This window comes from Staurois parvus, unplaced genomic scaffold (genome assembly GCF_062004578.1).
Source record: "Staurois parvus isolate SC_StPar_1 unplaced genomic scaffold, SC_StPar_1.0 ptg000196l, whole genome shotgun sequence".
In the NCBI taxonomy this organism is placed as follows: Eukaryota; Metazoa; Chordata; class Amphibia; order Anura; family Ranidae; genus Staurois; species Staurois parvus.
The window spans coordinates 2,139,793-2,165,721 of NW_028317992.1; the positions used below are offsets into that span (position 1 = coordinate 2,139,793).

General features: G+C 42.6%; 1 protein-coding gene and 1 long non-coding RNA gene across 6 annotated transcripts in view; both read left to right on the forward strand.

The window, feature by feature from the left end:
* Positions 1 to 25,929, forward strand: part of MAP6 (microtubule associated protein 6) — a 164,968-nt gene that overhangs the window by 59,656 nt on the left and 79,383 nt on the right. For all 5 annotated transcript variants that reach the window (XM_089677995.1, XM_089677992.1, XM_089677991.1 and 2 more), the window contains exon 2: positions 13,741 to 13,954. In XM_089677995.1, the coding sequence (XP_089534121.1) occupies positions 13,741 to 13,954 (214 nt within the window). The remainder of the gene's footprint in view (positions 1 to 13,740; positions 13,955 to 25,929) is intronic.
* On the forward strand, positions 22,415 to 22,930 carry LOC149461617 (uncharacterized). Its single transcript, XR_016312812.1, has 2 exons — positions 22,415 to 22,550; positions 22,657 to 22,930. It is a non-coding gene; the product is annotated as an uncharacterized LOC149461617 (long non-coding RNA).

Here is a 25,929-nt window from a genome sequence, read left to right on the forward strand (position 1 = left end):
AGGAATGCTGCTTACCGGCTCTCCTCTCCTCACACACTGTCAGCATGAGGAGAGGAGGTCCGATAACCGGCATTTCCTATTTAAATGCGATCAGCTGTGATTGGATACAGCTGATCACATGACAGAGCCTGTGTCATTGGCTCTTTACTGTGATCGGTGAGCTGCTGTTTCCCAGGGACACACACCACCGATGGCCAGCTAGAGAGGGAGGACATCATATGGCGAGAAAGCCGCCGCCCGCCCGCCATTTCCTTATGTGGCGTGCGGGAGGCCGTTAAAGTATCAATAGGGAGGCTCAGGATGTGGCAGGGCCAGGCTCAGCTTTTACAGGACAAGTCTAGGTTTGTGTATAACCTCAGCGGCCTATAACTCTGTCTTTGTGGTTCTGACATGTGGTTTTCACTGAAGGTAACACCTGCTTAGTATTTGTTTTATTACATGCTAGGGGTTTTTTGTAATGTCCTGTGTGCATGAGGCCTAAAGCTCACAGGGAGATACAAGGACAATGGATTTCTGGCAAGCTCAACAGATAATTTTCTGCACTTTCAGAAAATATACTTAGCCTGAAAAAAGAAAACGAATGCAGCCACCACATTAGGGTCGGTAAACAGCAAAATACTACCGTATTTTTCGCCGTATAAGACGCACTTTTTCTTCCCCAAAACTGGGGGGGAAATGTCAGTGCGTCTTATGGGGCGAATATGGAGCGGCCGGTCCGGTATTTCCACCGTGGCCGTGTCAGAATACCGGGCCGGCCGCTCAGCTCTGCAGCGGGACCTTACCTGTTCCTCTATCCAGCGGCGTGCTGTCTTCCCGGCTTCTGTAGTGTGGGCACTGGGCATGACAGCCGGGTGCCCAGTGCGCATGCGCGAGAAGCGGTGCGCTTTGTGAATGGTAAGGCGGTACCTGGGACACATGACAGATCCCAGAAGCCGCCGGATCAATCACAAAGCGCAAGTGCTTCTCGCTCATGCGCACTGGGCACCCGGCTGTCATGCCGAGCGCCATTACAGAAGCCGGGAAGACAACGCGCGGCTGGATCGAGGAACAGGTAAGATCAAAGAACAACTGCGGAAGTAAGAGTGGGTACCTGTCAAATTCAGGTACCCGCTCCCCACCTCCCCAAAGGTCAGCAGTCATCTGTACTGTCCGCAGTCTCTGGTCATCCCTGTGCTGTCTGCAGTCTCTGGTCATCCCTGTGCTGTCTGCAGTCTCTGGTCATCCCTGTGCTGTCCGCAGTCTCTGGTCATCCCTGTGCTGTCCGCAGTCTCTGGTCATCCCTGTGCTGTCCGCAGTCTCTGGTCATCTCCTGTACTGTGTCTGCAGTCCATTAGTTCAGAATTTTTTTTTCCTGTTTTCTGCCTCTAAAACCTAGGTGCGTCTTATGGTCAGGTGCGTCTTATACGGCGAAAAATACGGTAAATTGTTTTGTTTTTTGGATTTAGATACTGTATATTATAAGAAAGACAGTAAAATGTTTATGACAGAAATAAAAATATAACTTGTTTAAATTTTTACAATTTTTTCAGCCTGTAATAAAATAAGGGCAGCACAGTGGCTAAGTGGTTAGCACTTCCACCTGGCACCACTAGGATTGTAGCTTCAAATTCCAGCCACGGCACTAACTGCCTGGAGTTTGCATGTTCTCCCTGTGCCTGCGTGGGTTTCCTCCCACAATACAAAGACATGCTGGTAGGTTACATAGTTACATAGTTAGTCTGGCTGAAAAAAGACAAAAGTCTATCCATTTCAACCATTAAAAAAAAAAGTTATAATCCTACAGCTACAGTTGATCCAGAGGAAGGCAAAAAAACCCAGCAAAGCATGATCCAGTTTGCTCCTGCAGGGGAAAAAATTCCTTCCTGATTCCCCGAGAGGCAATCGGATATCCCCTGGATCAGCTTTACCAGCAACATCCAGATATTATACGTCAGAGGGGGATAGCCCATCTCCAGGTGTTCAATCATCAGCCATCAGAGTGATCTTACACGTTCTCATGTGTCAGATCAGCAGGAATCACCTTGGAAGGGACGGGGGGCTCGCAGAACAAACAAGCCCAGAAGGGAAGTCTCCAATAGTGTAGTAGTTTATTTGAAAGGTATAATTCATAAAAGAAAATGAATGAACTTACATCTAAAATATCCAAGATGGCCACTGGCCGTCCATAGGAGCCGTGAGGGATGTGGTCACTGCTTGGAGGCACCTCCAATTTGCTCCTGCTGGGAAAAAATTCCTTCCTGATCCCCCGAGAGGCAATCGGATATTCCCTTGATCAACTTTACCTATAAATGTTATATCCAGTTATATTCTGTGTATCCAAGAAAGAATCCAGGACTTTTTTGAAGCAATCCACTGAGCTGGCCAGAACCAACTCTTGAGGGAGTCTATTCCACATTTTCACAGCTCTCACTGTGAAGAAACCTTTCCATGTTTGGAGATTAAATGTCTTTTCCTCCAGAAAACCATTAGTAAGCTTGTGATCTTCCAGAACTCCCAGATCCTTCTTCATCATTGATGGTTAACTCCTTGGTGCCGAGTGTACACAAATGTTGGGCCTTGGGGTCACATATTTGTGTACCTAATGTAAAAAAAACATGTGCCAAGAGCGTACTCCCAGCACATTTATAGGCGCCTCATGGAAAGGTCCCGATCGCTACTTGTGGTCAGGAGCTTTCCGATCATGTGAACACCATGACAGCCAATCATAGTGGTCACATGACCCTAAACCCCTCCCAGTGTCACAAACCTGTTAAAGGGCCAGGAGGCTCTGGCACCAAGGGGTTAATTGGCTACTTTCTAAATTGGTCCTAGTATGGGATGTTAGATTACACTCCTTGAGGGTTAGGAATTGATGTGAATGTACATTATATGTCAAGCGCTGCGTAAATTGATGGCGCTATATAAGTACCTATAATAAATAAATATGTGCAGATTGTTTATAAAAACAGGCTCATGTTACATACAGATAGGCAAATTAGTCATAGAGCTATTGCCAAGTTAACCAAGACATGCGGACACTCCTAAATTTGGTCAAGGCACTACTAAACAACTCGTTCACTCCCTCATTATCTCACGCCTGGACTACAGCAACTCCCCCCTCACTGGCCTACCCTAACACAGGCTATCCCTGCTTCAGTTTATCCTGAACTCAGCAGCCAGACTCATCCACCTTACCAACCGCCCCGCTTCTGCCACCCCACTCTGTCATTCCTTCCACTGGCTCCCGATTGCCCAACGCATTAAATTCAAACTACTAACATTGACATACAAAGCCATTCATAACGCTGCCACAAACTACCTCACCGATCTGATACCCAAATACCACCCAACCCGTAATCTTCGCTCCTCACAAGACCTCCTACTTTCTAGCTCCCTGGTCTCCACCTCCCATGCCCGACTGGAGGACTTCTCCAGGACTTCCCCCATCCTCTGGAACTCACTACCCCAATCCATCAGACTGTCACCTACCCTCCTCACCTTTAGGCACACCCTGAAAACCCAACTCTTCAGGGAAGCCTACCCCACCCTCACCTAACAGCCGATCTCCTCCACTCCTCCTACCACTCCATCCCCCACAGCAACTTCCTCCTGTACCACTATCCCCTCCCTCCTAGATTGTAAGCTTGAAAGAGCAGGGCCCTCAAACCCCTCGTGTAATGTATTGTTACTGTATTGTCTCATGTACTGTCCCCCACTATAATGTACAGCTCTGAGAAAACCTTTTGGCGCTATATAAATACTGTATAATAATATAATAATAATAATAACATCCATTCAAAAGGGAATAATCTCATAGCCAATGTAAAGCTCAGTAAACTTGAAAAAAGTGAAACTTCATGGTGAAAAGTTTGGAATTATCATAAACCGGGGAAGAGAAGCGTAGAACTATTCATGGGATTACCATGTAATCCATTCAATGCTAACCCATGGAGCCAATATTAAGGAAGGATAAATGTCAGGATTATCACTTCATAAATTATTAATCCCACTCTGTCTCCTTGTAAGCCTGTCAGTGGTACATTTTTGTAAGAAATATAATGGGAGGAATCCACGCTACAAAAGATTTGGAGAATGTTATAATTAAAACAGTTACTGAAACATATTGAATACAGATTCGTTTTTTAAAATACAGATACTCTCCCAAGCTACCAGATCCATGGGCTCCGTAGACCTTGCACATTTATGTCAGTGGAGAAAGATGAGGAAGGGAGGCACTGTCGATTTGTCAGGAAAGGATGATACTGATCAAGACTGGGTTACCTTTTCAGGCATCGATTCCTCCTAACAGAACCTAGGTCTCCAAATCAGGAAAACTCCATCTTGTATCTTCATTAGAAACAAAGGCAAACATTTTTTGCTGTCCACAAATGCCACTAGTATTTTTTTAAGCGTAAAATGACAATCTGGCACGAAACACAACAATGATATCAGACAGCTGCTGCTCCAAAGCCTTGAAGAAGCGAGAGTTGTGTAACCCGTTGGCTGAAAAACCTGAAAAAAGAAGGATTTTACCATACTCAATCATCTTTTTGATCTGTTACTTTGGTGGTCTATTGACTATTGCATTTCAAGTTCTCAATCAAGGTCACCTTCTGGTTAGTGGGCACCTAAGACCCAGAGAACAGTTTATTAACTACTTTTAACGTTGCATGGTCATCAGATTCTTTGCTATTCATGCTGTAATAATGATCCCTAAAATATCTAATAGTAGTTAAGTCAAAGTCAACAGGACTTGTTCTGTAAGGTTAGCTCATCAAAGCCATTTCATAGCTTGTCCAAGCCACTTTTTGAACAAGCTACAAACATCTTCAATATTAATGAACAATAATTAAAGAATAACTACTACACCCTGTTCCAAATTATTATGCAAATTCTATTTAAGTGTCACAAAGATGAAATATTTTGTTTTTCAGTTTAACTCATGGATGGCATTGTGTGTCAGGGCTCTTTTGATCACTGAAAACAATCTCGGACACCTGTGATAATTAGATTGGCCGGTGAGCCCAATTTAAGGAAAAACTACTAAAGGAGGGTGTTCCACATTATTAAGCAGAGCACCATTTTCAAGCAATATGGGGAAGAAAAAGGATCTCTCTGCTGCCGAAAAGAGTGAAATAGTTCAATGCCTTGGACAAGGTATGAAAACATTCGATATTTCACGAAAACTTAAGCGTGATCATCACACTATTAAGAAATTTGTGGCTGATTCAGAGCACAGACGGGTTGGTTCAGATAAAGGCACATTGAGGAAGATTTCTGCCAGATCCATGCATCAGATCAAGAGAGCAGCTGCTAAAATACCATTACATAGCAGCAAACAGATATTTGAAGCTGCTGGTGCCTCTGGAGTCCCACGGACATCAAGGTGTAGAGTCCTCCAGAGTCTAGCAACTGTGCATAAACCTTCTATTCGACCACCACTAACCAATGCTCACAAGCAGAAACGGCTGCATTGGGCAGAAAAATACATGAAGACTAATTTTCAAACAGTCCTGTTCACTGATGAGTGCCGTGCAACCCTGGATGGTTCAGATGGATGGAGTAGTGGATGGTTGGTGGACGGCCACCCTGTTCCAACAAGGCTACGACGTTAGCAGGGCGGTGGTGGAGTCATGTTTTGGGCTGGAATCATGGGAACAGAGTTGGTTGGCCCCTTTAGGGTCCCCAAAGGTGTAAAGTGGTTTAAGACTGACCACTTTCTTCCCTGGTACAGAAGGAAGAACTACGCTTTCCGTAATAAAATCATCTTCATGCATGACAATGCACCATCTCATGCTGCAAAGAATACCTCTGCATCAATGTCTGCTATGGGGATAAAAGGAGAGAAAGTCATGGTGTGGCCTCCATCCTCCCCTGACTTCAATCCTATTGAGAACCTTTGGAGCATCCTCAAGCAAAAGATCTATGAGGGTGGGAAGCAGTTTATATCCAAACAGCAGCTCTAGGAGGCTATTCTGACATCTTGCAAACAAATTCAAGCAGAAACTGTCCAAAAACTCACAAGTTTAATGGATGCAAGACTTGTGAAGCTGCTATCAAATAAGGGGTCCTATGTTACAATGTAACGTGACCTGTTAAAATGTTTAAAAAGTTAAAATGTTGTTAAAAGTTTGATTGAAATAGCTTATGATTTCAGTAAATATGCTGCAAACACAACAAATGACAATTTTCAGTTCTTTACAACCTATAAAGTGTTTTGAAACTTACTGTGTGTAATAATTTGGAACAGTACATTGGAAGTGTTTTATGTTTAAAAAAAAAGTGCTGTTATCATTAGGAGGTTTGTTCAATAAAATGTGAATTGTACTCTTAATAGTTGATAACATGAGAATTATGCTGACTGTTATTTACATCAATTATTTAGGTAAATGAGAAAAATATAATTTGCATAATAATTTGGAACAGGGTATAGACATACCATGACCTGGCTAAATGAGAGCCTTCACAGACTTTGAGCCTTCAATACACCTTAATATATAGGCTGCCGCTGCTGACCATCTTCTGAAAATGAGAGTTGCCTGGCTGTCTCTGACTCCAATACTTCTGGGTGATACACCCAGAAGAAGCATGCAGCAGGTACTTACCTGTATAAAGAAGGCTTTTACCATACTTGATCATCTTTTTGATCCATTACTTTGGTGGTCTATTGTCCATTGCATTTCAAGTTCTCATTCTAGGTCACCTTCTGGTTGGTAGGCACGTCTGACCCAAAGAGCGGCTTAATAACTACAGTTAACGTTGCATGGTCATAAGATCCTTCACAACTCATGCTGTAATAATGAACCATAAAGGTAAGTCACAGTCAACTGGACTTGTTCTGTAAGGTTAGCTTATCCAAGCCACTTCATATCTTGTCCAAGCCACTTTTTGGACAAGCTACAAAACATCTTTAATTTTAATGAACAGCAATTAAAGCACAATTACTTGACATACCATGACTTGGAGAAACGAGAACCTTCACAGACTCAGAGCCCTAAATATACCTTAATATATAGGCTGCCACTGCTAACCAACTAGAAATTAGAGTTGCCTGGATGTCTCTGACTAATACAGTGATGCACCCAGAAGGGAACATGCAGCAAATCAGTGTCAGAGTAATGTCACTATACTTGCTTGTTCTGGGTCAGTGACTAAGAAAGTGTTGAAGCCTAAGTACCATCTTGACTGCAATGGTAGGCTTCTTATTTCTTTTATGACAGGTTAGCTTTGAAGGACCTCAGAACTAGTAAAGTCTGATTATGGATTACTGAGATTATAGCAATGCGTTCATGATATATTATACTGAATTGTGATAAAAGGACATTCGCTTATGTAGGTTTATATAGTCAATATTAGACTGGAAGTCATTTCTTGAGCACAGATACAAGGGAATGGGGCAAGTCCTTACTATGTGAGGTAACATTGTCCATGTCAAGTTGTCCACAGCAACCAGGCACATTTATCTTATTATGTTCCTTCCCAAATAGAAGATGTGAGCTCAGGAAGAACACCAATCTCTTCCTTTTCTGTTGAATCTCCATTTTACTCTGACTCCATTTTGTCTCTACTTATCAGTTCCTCTTATTGAGTTAATGCGTGTTGTGTTAGGGCAGGTGATTCATGTAAATGCAAGGGACCAAAATTGACCATGTAGCATTTTTTGGCACAGTAGTGTCTATCAGCAAGGTGCTTTGGATTCCATTCAGATTGAATGGAACAACTTTTATACCAGCGCATGTAATGTGCATTGTGGTAACCAGGGCTTTTTTTCAGCAGGAACGTGGGGGAATGCAGTGGCGGCACCTCCAGCACTGAATGTATGTAATGGCAAGGGGTGCTGGGGGTGTGCTGGAGGATCTATTGTTGCTGGATGCTTGGGAACTATTGTCATTGAAGGGGATCTATTTTTGCGTGGTGGTTCTATGTTGCTGGTGGGCGGTCTATTATTGATGGGATCAATTGTTGCTGGAAGGGATCTACAGTTGAGGGAGGGGCCTATTGTCTATTGTTGCTGGCTGCTGGAGAGTCTTTTGATGCTAGCTGCTGGGAGATTTGTTGTAGCTGCTGGGGGTCTGTTGTGGCTGGGGTGTTATTTTGTTTTGGGGGTCTATTGTTGCTGGATGAATCTATTGTTTCTGGAGAAGGGGGTCTATTGCTGCTGGCTGCAGGGGATCTATTTTTCTAATTTTCTTGTTATTAACAAATTCCATACAAATTATTTAGCACCACAAAATGTCACTTGGCCATGTATTCTCTAAAATGGAGAGGTACTGGGAGGTGGGTAGGGGGTGTAATGAAGTGATGGTGCTCGGAGGTGGGTAGAGACAAGTGACTCAAAAGGGGGGAGTTCCTGCACCAATTTTTTGAGACAAAATACTCTGGTGGTAACAGTCCTATTACCACAAAAGGATAGTATGAATGGGCCTTCAAATGCTAGATACATTTTTTGGCACAAGGTCTTCCCTGCTGGACTTCTGCCTGGTGAGGATGCCACTGTGAGAACTATTTTTCTCCCAGGCCTTTAAGCCTAGGGATTTGGAGTGCTACATGAATCTCCCCTCCTTGGAGGAAGCCCTGAAGATGCTGGTTGCAAGTGATGTACTTTCCTGGTTTAGAGGAAGCCAGCTGAAAGTGTTTCCATTAAAGAGATGGGCGCTCTTAGTCCCTTGGCTTCTGGTCCTTTCAACCCTGTGAGAGCCAAACATAGTGATCATGTGACTGGAACCTTCATCTCCCACGTACTTAAAGGGCCACCTGCAGGTAGGGGAAAGGGATTAAAGTTACTGGATAGCATCATTTTTTCAGTCCTGAAAAAAGAATGTCTACTTGAAATGAATGTGCCTGGCACCTTATTGCCAAGCAAGTGGGCATAGGACATTTGCAATGTAGCTTCAGATTAGTGTTTACCCCACCCAAGCTCATTTGAAGGCTCAAGTACTCCGGAAGTGCTCTCCTGTGTTATACAAGTCCCAATAATTAACCTGAGGAAACTCCTCTCTCCAGATCCCCTTCAGTTTGCATTCTTCACCTGTTAGCCAATTGGTGGACATGCTGAGATTTAGAAGCATTCACTCACTCACCATTCAGCAATGATGAACCAAAGAGCATTGCACCCATCTCTGGCACTACACACTTAAATGAAGCTGCCAATAGCCAGGAAGTATGCAAGGTTTTGTTAATGTTTAAATTTTATGCATTTGTCTCATCCTGCCCATCTGTTAGCCAAGTGGTTGGTTGAGTTTCATCAGGTGCATTGAATGCTGGGACTGGGATAGTACTTCCTGTGTACTCGTTCCTCCAAAGGAGCCTAGATGTTCACTAAGTGATGATGAAAACTGCCATTATGTTGGTTGATTTTAACAAACTTTTGGTTAACTTTTGTGAAGTCATCAGGAAGCTGCTGACTCTTCTGAGTTCAGCCAGCAGCTCTCCGATGACATGGCCATGCCCCATCTTCTTTTCTCAGTGAATGTCTAGGCCCCCTGGGGTATATGACATACACATCCCAGGATGCAGATCAGGCAAAGTCAATCACCTAAGCAAATGAATGCAGGGGGGGCGAGACCTTTAACTGAAAAAAAATAACGGAAACAAAGGGGAAAAAAACCCAATTTGTGCAACAGAGGGGAGAAGGGGTTGATGCAAGCCAACATGTAATTCAGGATGAAGATCAGCTTTAAAGTGTTACTAAGCCCACAACAGTAAAATCAGTCTGTATATACAGTAAGGCATGCGTGTTATACTCACTGTGGAACCTAAGGGGTTAATCCTCCGTATTGTATAAAAAGGATGTTTGACCCTGACTTCTCTGATCCTCCCCTTCCTCTATGGTCCCTAATCCATTTCCTCATAGAACAGAGCTTTGGGGGCAAGTCTGCACATACTCAGTTTGCTGGAGTTTTCTTTTCTTGGGAGAGTGCATGTGATCAGCACAGGGCCAATCAGCGCTGTCCAGACAATGAGTCAGGGGCCATGCAGCCTCATGGAACAATCAGTGGAGAATGAAAACTCCTCCTACAAACTTTAACCAGTGCTCTGCCGGACACTGATAGAAGTCACAAGACTGCTCTAACTGCTGATGGGAAAAGGTATTTAGCAGTTTATATTTACTAAAAGAATTGCATTTCCATGTTCTGTGTACTGTAGGAGACCAGATATATTGAATGCAGGGTCCTGGGTTTAGTAACACTTTAAAACATACAGTACCATGCACAATTTTTGCGTAGTTTTGGAAATAAATGGTGTAAATCAAGAATGCTTCCAAGAATAATGCCATGAATAGTTCTTCTTTTAATAATCAATAAACTTCCTAGAAAGTGCTGCTGGGAGAAAATGGCATAAAGGAAATCAATAGTTGCTGTGACCATTCTGCCTGTAACACAGAAGCAATTCTCTAGGGTGCACTCGCATGCAGTTTCTGAAGGTACTTGTTTGGTAGGTTGTTTTTGGCATCTTGGAGAACTTGGCGCTGTTCCACCACAGGTTTTGGCCTGTCTTATGTCATTCTGTCTCTGCATGTAAACCCAGAATGATCTGCTGCTGAGATCAGGACTGTGTGAAGGACAATCTATTTCAGGATTTTGTATTCCTCTGTTTGCTTTATATAGTTCTTTATGATTTTGGACATGTGTTTGAGGCCATTGTATTGCTACAGAATGAGGTTAGGACCAACCAATGCCTCCTTGATGGCATTGAAAGATGAATAAGAAATCACCTGCATTTCTCAGTAGTGAGGGGCATCATCTGTGACCAAACCACCAAACCACTATATGCAGATATGCAGCCCCAAACCTGCAGGTAATATCTTCCACTCTTCACTGGTTCTTACAGATCAAGTCTCCTTTTGCCTGAAATATTGCATTTGTTAGAACTAAAAGTGTAACATTTTGACTCGAGAGCTTTTTGATAACAACTCTTCCATGAAGAACACTTCTAATAAGACTTCCACAGATTGTAGGGTCCCACCTCCTGATTTCAACGTCTGATGTATTTCTGGTTTACTGCACTCATTTTCTGTGGTTGACCACTGAGTTTCCAGGCGTCAACCTTGCTGGTTGTGTTTCTGCAAAAGAGCTTGGACTGCACCTGTCTGCTGTAAAATATTTGCTTGGGAGATACCTTGATGATGTACAATGACTAGGCTGTTTCATGTCCCTGTACTCACTTGTCATTGTGTGGGATTTATGACATATGTTGCAACTTCAGCTTCTTAGCATGGTTGTCCCTTGCCCATTTTCATCCCTTCTACATAGCTATTTATGTCTTAGGTAATCACTTTGGCTGTTTGTATATTTAATTTATCAAGCTTCAAGCTATATGTCTACGGTGAGTTCATGCTTTTAACTGGAAAGTATTCTGTTAGGCCCCTTTTACATGAAGCGGACTCTGATTTGATCAGCAGGGGATCTGTCTGCTTATGCCCTGCTGAGGGTGCAGATGACAGGTCCATGTCCGTTCTGTTCTGGAGTAGTAATTGTTTCAAACAGTGCCTTGTGAACTGCTATGATTACAAACTCAAAAAAATTTTGAAAAACATGAAGACCTAAATGTAGCAGACCTTCACACTCTCTCTATATGTGTTTTTGTGCAACAACGTATCAGAATGGTGTAGAGCTGTTTTCCATATACTCAATCTGTATTTCAGCACCATATTGTGATCAATATTTGCATAAAACCAAAACCATCATCCTATAAGTATGCAAAAAATTATACAATAAACTATTAACAGTCTCTTAAAAAATCTGTGTATTGTGTTTCTGTATTTTCATCACCAATCGTGCTCATTAATCCTGCTCATTCACCACCAGCTGCGCTGTCACCTGGATTTGTTGGTTATGTGTTAGAGAAGACATTAGTAGTTTGTGATGAGGCAGAACTTGGTTTACTTGTGTGGCTTAAGTTGCAAACATACAAAACATTTCAGCAAACTGTAACAGCAGACATCTTGGTTATAAAGAGAGAGAGAAAAGAGAAAGAACCAACAAGTTTTACAGATATGCACAACTGGTAACCTTAGTGTACAGTGCCATCTACTGGTCAAGTGATATTAACACACAATACTGTATATAGTACATGCTGTTGCATCCGCAACAGGATTTACATGCTAAGTAGGGTCATATTAAGCTTGTGTACCCCTCAGTGGACATACAGTATATTAGCTTTGTGGTCTCACTGGTGGCTGTCTCTGATGATAATCCCTCTTCCTACGCACTGGCTGGAATTCAGTTTCTCCTTTGTACAATTTGGGTACTGCCCCTTTAAAACACTCCCAGGCTCTCTCCTCCACTCTGCAAGAAATCACTTTATATCGATTTACCCTTAAACATTTCATTAATTCGCTCTCCGATACACAAAATAACACTCACGTTACATAGGTGCTAAACTGCACCGAAGATAACCAACATGCGTATATGCAATCCTCCATTGACACAGTCGTGGTTCTCCTATGTGACTTTTCCAGTACTCTGCTTTTCCTGAGCCAAGGCTGAGGGCTTGAGTAGACTTTGCTCAGAGCTGATTGCAGAGCCACACCACAAGGGATCTGGTCCTGAAAGATGCTGCCTCACTTGCTGGATCATATCCAGAGGAAGCTGGAAGGAGGCGGCTGTCCCGGGGACTTGTGAGCAGTGACCTTAAACTGATCCCTGTGAATGTGTGCTGTGGGCATCTGGTTACCTTGCACATTGGTGCAAGGTAACCAGATGCCCAAAAGATTGGCCCATGGTCTCCAGCTGTGGGGCATCAGACTGTTCAACACTAGTAAGTACATCTAGAAAAGATTGTACTCTAAATTACTAACTACTGAGCGCTTTGTAGTATTCCATGCCCAAGCTCCCCTCTCCTGTTGAGGTTCTTTGAGCAATAAACCTTAAGAAGACATCACCTAGCTGTTTGTTGGAGCCAGTGTGAATGAACTGTTGCTTGTGTGGACAGGCAGCCTCTGTTCTTGTTGGGGAAGAACTCATTACATACCAGTGGTCCTATGGGGGTAGCGCTAAATATAGTTCTACTTGCACTGTGTGACGGGAGCCACTTTGGGTGGGGGGCCCATGGAACACAGCTCAATTTGGAGAGGTGGGGAGACCCCTGTCTCAGCTCCCCATATCCCTATTATGTGTAAGTCACCCTGTGCCTGTTAGGGGTACAGGGTGATCTGTCCTCATATTGGGTAGACATGTCTAGGAGATAGGTGGGGTGAGGGTTGTGGATTGTTTGGTGTTATGTGGTTGCATCCCATTGTTCTATTGTGTGTCTTGCTTGGGAGCAAACTATTATGGGATGTATGTGTTTATGTGTATTGGCTTTGTGGGGGGTGTCTCCAGCAGCCCTCCCTCCTGATGGGACTGTCTGTTGGTGTGTCTCCTGTTACTAAATGTAGATTGCCCCACCCTGTGTCATTATGCAGGGAGGGGGGATTGTTCAATACATCTTGCATCTGTGTTAAAATAAAAGAGTTCCATGTTCAGAAAGACTGGTGTCATCTAGTCTTGTATGGTCTGCTGTGGTGTCTGTTGTTCGTGTTCGGACGGGGAAGCTTTATTCTAACGGAAGTACCCAGATTGGGGTCGGTTCCGTTACACACTGGATATGCATAAGGCAAAAACGGGAAAAATACAACCTAAAAACCTACAAAAAAAACTGATAAAAACCTCTACATGAAAGTCTCTTCTCTATTCAATTTTTCTTAGCAAGCTCTGAGATATTTATGTGCAGAGTTAGAGTTATAATTAGTTTGAAATCAATCTTCTCTTCTCTTCTCAGAAATGAGTTCAGAGCCTGGACAGATGTGAAGCCCGTGAAACCAATCAAAGCCAAGCCTCAGTACAAGCCTCCAGAGGAGAAGGTAGCCCTGGAAACCAGTTACAAGGCCATGTTCAAGGGGGAGTGCAACCAGCCTGTAGCCAGTGACAACAAGCTGACAGAGCGTAGGAGGATACGAAGTCTATACAGTGAACCCTACAAGGAACCAACAAAGGTGAGATGTTTCCTACAACTAATGTCATTACATGTTTTATGAACATCTCTTCGCTGGTAACTGTTCAATGTAAGGAAGAGGAAGGCAGTGGATCCAGGAGATCTTGGAACAAGACGGAGGTTTGCGTTCTGTTATTATAGTAGTCTTCTGCTAGAGGTCTCTGCTGGCAACATGTGAATGGTTGAAGGCGAAAGTACTTTGCAGAAATTTGGAACTCTAGTTTTTAGGGTCCCAGACATCAGAGGCTGAAATAATTCTCTTCCATTGTGCTAGTGCTACAAGTTTGTAAACTTGCTATTAGATGCAAACTACTGATTACTCACAGAATGTACAGATAAACCGACCCACCCAATGATGGAATCCCTCAATGTTCTTCCAATCTTTACTTAACACAAGATTCTACAGTTCCTCTTTTTATACAAACTGTCTTCTCCTGCTTGACTCTGGACAACTAGAAGAATAGCACCGTTAAACAGGGCAGCTCCTAAGAGAAACCCCATATTTGAATACTATAGATACAAAAATAAGTAAAAGAATGACATTAAATAACTACGAGAGTCGTGTTCCTTCATCCTAACTTGTTGTTACATAATTTACTGACAGTTTACTTCATAATACAATTTTCTATTAAAAATATAAGCCTGGACTTGACCTCTACTCTATCAGTATCTCATCTGTGTAACATAAGTACACCTAGTAGCCGTAGAAAAATATAAGCTGTAATTAATAAGTGTAGTGCTACCCTCACGAGGGTCGCTTGTATATTGTCCTGATTTTCCCTTACTTTGCCTCTCAGCCAGGCACAGTGTATTCCTTCAGCTAAATATACACACAAACCCTTCAGCTTGTTGTCTCCAATGACTAGTCTAGGGGATGTTTGTTTTTGGACTTTTATTGTAGAACTGAAGATAGGAATGGGGATTTGTAGTAGGACACTCCAAAATCAGAACTATTCACAATGATGACATTTAGCTGATCTCTTAATTGAGCACTTTTGAAGTCTTAGCTGAAGCAGATAGAAGACTTCTCTTTACTTTGTATCAACAAGTAGTTTAGGAGTGAGAAAAGTCCCTTTTTTTTTGCCAGTTATGACAGACTGCGACAGCCCAAAGGTAACATAGCTGAGCAAAGTCCTTTGCAGTAGCAACATTTGGACAAGCTCTTCAGAACACTAGCCAGTGTTCCCTTTTTCCAGGTTCATGCCGACTATCAAACACCAGGGGAGGTAGCAAGCACACAGAGTCCCCATATTCCTCAATGTCATTACTCACAAGGCTCAAGGACAGAATGGTTGCCTCCTTCCATTCTTTCAAGCAAAACCCTCCAGTGATACCAGACAGAGCTTTGGCGGACAGCTCACTGAAGAACCAGGGTCACTCCATCAAACTTCAGGCCCTCAAGTCCACCCAGGGGTAGACTGACAACTCATGGGGGATCATGGGACCCCTGTGTCCTCACCCACACTTAAACCACACCCAAAAAAGCCTATGAAAGGTACTAGGGGCATCTCATGGGGCCCCCTACTGACCCTGGGCCCTCGGGCAGTGCCCGAATGGTCAGTCCACCCCTGGGTCCACCCACCTGAGGCCACATGGCAGCAAGTGCCAGGTGAGGCAGTCTGTCACCAGCCTGGCTGGTGCAATCCACTCCCAGGAAAGACACTGAACCCATGCGCTCTCCGAACATAAATACCACTCCCAGCATTCAATGGGGCAACCCTCCCCTGCATTTGGCCAGGGCTCTATCCATATTCATGCTAGGCTTTTGCCTAACCCATGTTCTGGAAGGCTCTCATAGCTTCCTGAAGTCGGACAGAACTTTACCTGACAGCCTCTCTGGTAAGCAGAGAAACACAGCTATGCTTAACCTAACTATACACATCCTAGCACCTAACCTAAGGAAGATGAAAAACATTCTTTAGCAAGGAGCATAACAGATATTTGGGAAAGGTGAAGTCTCACCTTTTGAACTGTATAACCCTGTCCCTCTACTCCATTAAAGTAGAACTATAGGCAAAACTTCATTTTGCGTAGGACAAGGGAGGGTAATAACCCGTCAGCTTTTTTTCTCCACCAGTGTCCCATTGCAGAGATTTTCCTTCACTTCCTGTCCCATAGCCAAACAGGAAGTGAGACATCAGGCTGTGTCTGTGTCCGCTCTGCAGCAGTGGAGCGGACACGGACCTGTCATCTGCTTGCTCAGTGGAGATCAGTGGAGAGATACCCCGCTGAGCAAGCGGGTCCGCTGATGGGTCTGCCCTATGTGAAAGGGGACTTTAGCATTTTTGCATTAGCTTTATTCAGCATTTTATGTGTTTTTTTAGCATTTCTTAGCAAAACTATACTCCCATAAAAGCTTGAGGCTCAAAAACACTCATAAACGGCGGATAGCTGCATTTATAGCATTTTCCAACTTTTATCAGTGTTAGAACTCCTCTTGGAACTAAATAGTTCTGTTTTTTTCCAAACAGAAAACTCCCCTGCCAAAAAACGCTGATTAACCCTTTTGCTGCCAGGTCCATACGCCGTACCTGACCGGGGGTTTTATACACAATCCAGTGACTGCAGCCACCAGGATTTTGCATAAATCTGGCAGGCAGACTCCAGCCGATCGCTCCCACAGTCCCTGGTTCCGGTACCCCCCTCCGTAGGAGCCATGGTGGGTGCTGGCAGGTGGAGGGGAGAGAGGAGAGCGTAGCGTCTGCTCTACTCCCCTTCTTTATGTGACCTAGAGGGCGATGTCTATGACGTCACTTCCGGGTCACAGCTGTCACTTTCCTGGCTAGAATAGCCAGGGAAAGATGTATTGCAATGCGATTTGCATTGCAATCATCTATTGGTGCCCAGAGGAGACAAGACATGCAAAGTCTTTTAGACCCTCCATGTCTCAATAAAGAGAACCTGTCATCAAAAAATCATCACATAGGGGACTGTATGTCCCCTATGTGATGAAAAAAAAAAGTCAGGGTAAAAAAATTTTTTCACAACAATAAAGCAAAAGCAAGCCACCAAAAATGACACTAATTGTTAATGTCATAAGCACCTCTCCGACTCACTTGTACAAGTGTGGATACATAAACCCAGGGGACAGCATACTAAACAATATGATAGTGTGACAAGAACACGCCTATCTGAAAAAGAAGGTTTCTACAAGATCCACGCGGAGTAATATGAATTCAAATGAATTTAACAATACTTTATTTGATCACATAGATCATGGGGAGGTTAAACATAAGCACGGTGTACATATGAAAAAAATAAAATCATGTTTAAAAACACTTAGCGTCTTCAATTAAGGGTCATCTTAGCCAACAGAGCACCATATAAGGCAGAGTGGTGTAATGATAGAATAGTTATCCTGGATTTCCGTAGGTTTCCTGCTTAATATTTGTGTGAACCGTATATTCAGTAGGTGTGTTCCCAGTAAAGATCAGGGACCTCCTGGAATGTACAAGCTGGAACACAAAAAATACATGGTATGTATCTAGCAATATGGAAACCAAATCACATCCAAAATTTACCAGGCCTCCCTCCACAATAGTCAATGGATGCTGCTGTTACCTTCTCATAGGTGAGACTATCATACCCGCCTCTCAAATGTAGGGACTTCCTGGATAGCCACCCCAAATGGAACAGGGTCCACAGTACCAAATGATTCTGAGGATATATATAGAAAAAGATAATAAATGTGTAGAACATGGGCATCAGGTAATCCCGAAAACAAAACACACATAAAGATGTGGATATATTACCATCAATAAGGATCAAGAAGACTCCTGTCGACTTGAACTAAGATCAGGTCCTTGATGCTTTTCCAAAAGTGCATATGGGGGTGAGGGACCAGGTATACACGATGCGTGGATTTCAAACACATATAGTGTGTATATAGCATATAGCAGGCCGTAGATACCTGAATTTAATATACCCAATAAAGGGTTTCCAAAAATTGCTCAATTTGAGAAGGTTATTTGCGGTTTTATAAGGATGTGGCTATGTCACAGCAAAAAATACCTGAATAGGATAGCATATGAATATATATATATATATGTAGATTCTCCTCCTTAGAGGATTTCCAAAAAATTCCCCGAGTATACAGGGTAAATTAGGCCCATACAACATGCCCTATGAACACCATGTAGGCTCTGTAAATCTCAACAGCCGTAAGCTTTAAATAACTTGCCACCGGTGGAAGATATATTTCCCTGAAGGATTGCCGTTTGCGAACCGCTGTGATAATAGCCCACTGGTAGTTCTCAAAAGGTCTTGGGCCTACCTAGCAGGGAGCTGTGACACCGCCGTTCCTTCCCGCCTCGTGGGCGCCGCACCCTGTGAAGACGCCGAGCGTAGTGACGTCAATACGTTGACGCGTTTCGTCCGCCAATCACCGCAGACTTCGTCAGAACTGGGAGGGGACTTCAATCCTTTGCCTTATATGGTGCACTAATTGCATACCAAAAAGTCTCCACCTCGCCATCTTGTGTTGAAAGAATATCACTACATTGGGAATATCCAGAAGTGAATTAAAACATATATCCTGAATTTAAAAATGATTGCTGGATGTGGAAGAGGAGCCTAATTACTATGGACCAAATCATCTTCCAGGAGAATGATAGACGGGAGACTATTATTAGCATATTTCACTTTCACATAGGGAAACATCAAGACCAAGTACAGCTACCAAGATTTCAAAAACAGTCCTATTGTTCTATATGCTCACCACCTAATTAGAGTAGAAAGAATCGAACAATTAGGTTCATATCTTGTCCACAGAGGCCCATATTTAGTGCATATATAGGGTATCGCAATGTAGATTATAGCTCATGATATATAGAGAGTTCAAGGGAATTTATTTCAAAAACACCCCAAAGTTAAGTTCTGTGTTTAGTCCAGATGGGACAAGTGCTCCTAGGGTATAGATCCAGAATTTTTCTTTTTGTAGGAGGACTTTATCAAAATCACCCCGACGAGCCGAAATATTCAGCAGAAAGATCCCTTTTACTTTTAGACCATCTGTTTTGCCCCCATGTACTTCTTTAAAGTGTTGCGCCAATGGGTTCACTTTTTCTCCCTTTCTTACATTCCTATTTTCATTTCTAATGTCTCTCAGATGTTCACCAATCCTAGTCCTAAGGCTTCTTTTGGTTTTTCCTATATAAATCTTTTTACATGGGCATTCTATCATGTATATCATTTTACTACTAGAACAGTTAATAAAGCTTCGTATTTGAAATATCCTAGAGTTATCATTGTTGAAGAATTGATTAGATTTATGTACAAATGGGCAAATCTGACAATGACCACATGGAAACATACCATATATACCAGTCTTCCTAGTTAGCCAGTTTCTCTGTGGTACCCTCTGAAATTCTGATTGTACTAATATATCATTTAGATTCCGAGTTCGTTTTGCCACCATATGGGGGCTCTCTCCTACCACTTTCGCTATCTGCGGATTTTGAATTAGTAAATGCCAATGGGAGTCCAGGGCCTTCTTGACTTCATCCCATTGTTGTCCGAATTTAGTTATGAATCTTACCGGTTGGTTTTCAGTATTCGCAGCTGCCTTTGGTTTTGATTTATTAATTAGTTCCTCTCTTGATTTACCGATATGTTGACAGTTGATACATATAATATCCCCACCTTCTACGTAATCCCAAAAATACATAAAAATCCCTCTCAACCACCGGGACGCCCTATAGTATCTGCTATTGGTGGCCCTTTGGAACCAATAGGTAAATTTGTAGACGACTTGATCAAGGATTTGGTCCTGGAGCTCAAATCCTATGTAAGAGACACGGGGGATGTACTTAAAAAGATTCTAAATGTAAAAGTACCAGAAGGTGCACTCCTGGTGGGCATCGATGTGGAATCACTCTATACCTCCATCCCACACGTTTGGGGACAAAAAGCGGTGGCCCATTTTCTGGAGATATACTTTCCTGAAATGGAGGCCCAAAATGAATTTATATTGGATTTGCTTGAGTTTATGCTGACCCATAACTGTTTTCAGTTTCTGGGCTTCTTCTATCAGCAAATATGTGGTACCTCCATGGGAGCACCCTGGGCCCCGGCATTCGCATGTCTACATCTAGGTATGTGGGAAGAGGAGCTAGTATATCCCTCCACTCCCTATAAACAATATGCAATAACCTGGTTGCGATACATTGATGATGTCCTAATGGTATGGGATGGAGGTATGGATGAGCTTAAAAGCTTTATGGAATTTTTGAACAAGAATGATAGAAATATCAAACTTACGTATACAGTGGATAGAGAGGTGATAACATTTTTGGATTTGTCAATCTCTGTCCACAAAAATAAACTGGTCACTAAAACATTTAGAAAGGAAACAGCGGCCAATACACTTCTACATGCTAATAGCTACCATCCAAAGAGTCTAAAACAGGGAATCCCTATCGGTCAGTTCCAGAGAATAAAAAGAAACTGTACAGAAGAATTAGAATATAGACATGAATCCATCCAGCTCTACAAAAGGTTCAGAGAGAGGGGCTATTCACATAGAACCCTAAGAAGAGCAAAAAGAAGAGCCCTCGGTAAATCAAGAGAGGAACTAATTAATAAATCAAAACCAAAGGCAGCTGCGAATACTGAAAACCAACCGGTAAGATTCATAACTAAATTCGGACAACAATGGGATGAAGTCAAGAAGGCCCTGGACTCCCATTGGCATTTACTAATTCAAAATCCGCAGATAGCGAAAGTGGTAGGAGAGAGCCCCCATATGGTGGCAAAACGAACTCGGAATCTAAATGATATATTAGTACAATCAGAATTTCAGAGGGTACCACAGAGAAACTGGCTAACTAGGAAGACTGGTATATATGGTATGTTTCCATGTGGTCATTGTCAGATTTGCCCATTTGTACATAAGTCTAATCAATTCTTCAACAATGATAACTCTAGGATATTTCAAATACGAAGCTTTATTAACTGTTCTAGTAGTAAAATGATATACATGATAGAATGCCCATGTAAAAAGATTTATATAGGAAAAACCAAAAGAAGCCTTAGGACTAGGATTGGTGAACATCTGAGAGACATTAGAAATGAAAATAGGAATGTAAGAAAGGGAGAAAAAGTGAACCCATTGGCGCAACACTTTAAAGAAGTACATGGGGGCAAAACAGATGGTCTAAAAGTAAAAGGGATCTTTCTGCTGAATATTTCGGCTCGTCGGGGTGATTTTGATAAAGTCCTCCTACAAAAAGAAAAATTCTGGATCTATACCCTAGGAGCACTTGTCCCATCTGGACTAAACACAGAACTTAACTTTGGGGTGTTTTTGAAATAAATTCCCTTGAACTCTCTATATATCATGAGCTATAATCTACATTGCGATACCCTATATATGCACTAAATATGGGCCTCTGTGGACAAGATATGAACCTAATTGTTCGATTCTTTCTACTCTAATTAGGTGGTGAGCATATAGAACAATAGGACTGTTTTTGAAATCTTGGTAGCTGTACTTGGTCTTGATGTTTCCCTATGTGAAAGTGAAATATGCTAATAATAGTCTCCCGTCTATCATTCTCCTGGAAGATGATTTGGTCCATAGTAATTAGGCTCCTCTTCCACATCCAGCAATCATTTTTAAATTCAGGATATATGTTTTAATTCACTTCTGGATATTCCCAATGTAGTGATATTCTTTCAACACAAGATGGCGAGGTGGAGACTTTTTGGTATGCAATTAGTGCACCATATAAGGCAAAGGATTGAAGTCCCCTCCCAGTTCTGACGAAGTCTGCGGTGATTGGCGGACGAAACGCGTCAACGTATTGACGTCACTACGCTCGGCGTCTTCACAGGGTGCGGCGCCCACGAGGCGGGAAGGAACGGCGGTGTCACAGCTCCCTGCTAGGTAGGCCCAAGACCTTTTGAGAACTACCAGTGGGCTATTATCACAGCGGTTCGCAAACGGCAATCCTTCAGGGAAATATATCTTCCACCGGTGGCAAGTTATTTAAAGCTTACGGCTGTTGAGATTTACAGAGCCTACATGGTGTTCATAGGGCATGTTGTATGGGCCTAATTTACCCTGTATACTCGGGGAATTTTTTGGAAATCCTCTAAGGAGGAGAATCTACATATATATATATATATTCATATGCTATCCTATTCAGGTATTTTTTGCTGTGACATAGCCACATCCTTATAAAACCGCAAATAACCTTCTCAAATTGAGCAATTTTTGGAAACCCTTTATTGGGTATATTAAATTCAGGTATCTACGGCCTGCTATATGCTATATACACACTATATGTGTTTGAAATCCACGCATCGTGTATACCTGGTCCCTCACCCCCATATGCACTTTTGGAAAAGCATCAAGGACCTGATCTTAGTTCAAGTCGACAGGAGTCTTCTTGATCCTTATTGATGGTAATATATCCACATCTTTATGTGTGTTTTGTTTTCGGGATTACCTGATGCCCATGTTCTACACATTTATTATCTTTTTCTATATATATCCTCAGAATCATTTGGTACTGTGGACCCTGTTCCATTTGGGGTGGCTATCCAGGAAGTCCCTACATTTGAGAGGCGGGTATGATAGTCTCACCTATGAGAAGGTAACAGCAGCATCCATTGACTATTGTGGAGGGAGGCCTGGTAAATTTTGGATGTGATTTGGTTTCCATATTGCTAGATACATACCATGTATTTTTTGTGTTCCAGCTTGTACATTCCAGGAGGTCCCTGATTTATACTGGGAACACACCTACTGAATATACGGTTCACACAAATATTAAGCAGGAAACCTACGGAAATCCAGGATAACTATTCTATCATTACACCACTCTGCCTTATATGGTGCTCTGTTGGCTAAGATGACCCTTAATTGAAGACGCTAAGTGTTTTTAAACATGATTTTATTTTTTTCATATGTACACCGTGCTTATGTTTAACCTCCCCATGATCTATGTGATCAAATAAAGTATTGTTAAATTCATTTGAATTCATATTACTCCGCGTGGATCTTGTAGAAACCTTCTTTTTCAGATAGGCGTGTTCTTGTCACACTATCATATTGTTTAGTAAAAAAAATTTTTCTTGTAAAAAAATAAAGTTACACCCAAGCACATAACATCCCCCCCAAAACATTTTTTTTAGCCCCCACCCCACACACACATGTAACTACATACGAATGTAAACCACCCGTTGGGGCGCTTATGTGTGAAAATTGATTGTGATACACGTTACATATCGCCAGGCATGCCGGGGTGAGAGCAGTAATTCTAGCACCAGGCCTCCTCTGCAATGCTACAATGATGACCTATAGGGGCTTTTGAAGCGCCGTCTATAGAAACTATAGGGTACTGAAGTTTGAATTCACAGGTGCACACGAATTTAGGATTTGGCATGTTGGGTATCTATTTACTCGGTGCAGCCTCATCTTTTACATTTTACCAAAAATGTGGGTAATTTATTTGTGTTTGTTTGCCCTAAAATTCATTTTAGTGTAATTTTTACTGAAATTAATATTTTGCAATAATATCGTGTGACATATCGTGTCTGGCATTGTTTGCTGGCTGAAAGCTAAAAAGACTGCTGGTGATTGCTGGTGCTTGTAGTTGTTTTATTTTCTTCTTTGGGTCTTGCTAAAAGCTTTTACTTTTTTAAATCACTTTTTCTGTCACTTTTTAAATAACTTTTTTTTCTTCTTCCTTTCCTTGCCTTCCTTCAGTATGCTAATTAAGGGGAGGGGTTAATTGGTCACAGGATACAGGTCCTATATAACTTGCTGTAGAGCTCACTCTGAGCTTGCCTGTATTTTGCTTGCTGGACCTTTGACAAAGTGGACATTTGATAAGTGGAGTTAAAAAACTGGAGTGGAAAACAGGAGATTATAACAGGAGTCTACTAACCTGTAAGTGACAACTGATATTTTCTATTAATATTGTAACTGGGATAATGTGTGCTAGCAGAGTGGAAGGTTTTGTGCAGTGCACAGTGTGCAGCATGTATGCAACAATGGAGCAACAGCTCCAGGATGGATACCGCTGCATTGCCCTTCTGGAAACTCATGATCTGGAGGAGCAAGTTGCAACATTGGGCAGAACCAACATTCTTGAAAGGGGTCTTCTGCTCTCTGAGCAGGTAGCTAATGGGATTGATGTGGAGGGTGGAGGGGCTAATCAGGATTATCAGGTAGGAAGATGGGTTACTGTAACGAGAGGGAGTGGTAGGGGCTCACAGAAAAGGAAGGCTGGCCCTGGGTTTGAGCACCAAAACAGATTTGCCAAGTTGGGTGAAGATGTGGGGGTGGCAAGCTCAGGGGTGGCAGCCCTGGATGTCACTTCTCTCTCTAAAAGCTGGGAGGGAAGACCATCTGGGAGGTGTGGTGAGGGTAGTGCAGGAAGGCCTAGACAGCTGGTGGTAGTAGGGGATTCTATAATCAGACTGATGAAATAATTTACCAACAAACACAAATGATCCTGCGCTTGGGGATGGACTCGATGAATGCTACAACCACATTAAGAATGTCCTGGAACATGCACACCTTGCTGCCATCAATGAGGAAAGAACAAACAGAGGGCGCACAGGCCTAGTGCATTACCATAAAAAATGTTTAATAAGAAATAAAGTAGGTATTGTACTCACAAACGACAATAAAGTCAAGGCACGTCATAAAAGAACAGCTCGAGTAACAGTCCGCAATAGGGAGTGTAGACATCCAATAGGCTGACGCGTTTTGAGGACTTGCCTCTTCCTCAGAGAGTCAGCCTATTGGATGTCTACACTCCCTATTGTGGACTGTTACTCAGTGTGGTGTTGACCAAGCTGTTCTTTAATGATGGAATAATTTGTCGCCAGGATCGCCTCAACCGAATGGTTTGCTGTCTGCCTGGTGCCAGGGTTCAGCATGTGGTGGACCAGGTTGATAAATTACTGGGAGGGGCTGGGCATGACACAGCTGTCTTGGTCCATGTAGGAACCAATGACAGAATACATGGAAGGTGGAGGCTCCTCAAGAATCAATTTTAAAGAACTAGGCTGCAAGTTGAAGGGAAGGACCTCCAAGGTGATATTCTCTGAAATATTACCTGTGCCATGCGCAACTCAGGAGAGACGGGGAGATTAGAGAACTCAATGCATGGCTAAAGACCTGGTGTGAGAGGGAAGTATTTGGGTTTCTAGAGCACTGGGCTGACTTTTCATTGGGGTGCAACCTATATGCTAGAGATGGTCTGCATCTAAATGGAAGGGGGTCTGCTGTTCTGGGGGAGAGGTTTATGGGAAGGCTGGAGGAGTATTTAAACTAGGGGGGAGGGAGAATTTAGATTATAACAGGGTAGACAGATCAGACAGGTGGCAGTATGTATTGGTGGGTGGAATGGGGAAAGATGGGGGAGGGCTAAGGCAGATGATAAGGTTACCATGTTACAAACAACCAGTGGAATTGGTACCATTTGTATGAAAATATAAAATATGCAAAATACATGTGTACAAGGTGTCAATGCATTAAAGTGTTTGTTCACCAATGCCAGAAGTCTGCCAAGCAAAATAGGGGAGTTGGAAGGTTTGGTGCATGAAGAGAACTATGATTTAATTGCTATTTCTGAATCCTGGCTTCTTTCTTCACATGACTGGGCCATTATTATTCCTGGCTATGTTCTCTTTCGGAGAGACAGGAGTAAATAGAAAAGGTGGTGGTGTCTGTCTCTATGTGAGAAGTGATCTCAGAGCGAGTGTGAAAGAGGACCTAGTTGATGGAGAGTGTGATGAGGCTGAAGCATTTTGGGTGGAACTGCACATGGTGGTGGTTGCTACAAAGGTAATCATTGGAGCTTGTTATAGGCCACCCAGTGTTAATGTGGAAGTGGAGACTCCGCTTCTTGCACAGATTGCAAGGGCTGGGACAGTGATAATAATAGGGGATTTTAATTACCCGGAAATGGACTGAAGTAATGGTACTCCAGGAACAGTTAAAGGGCAAAATGTTTTAAA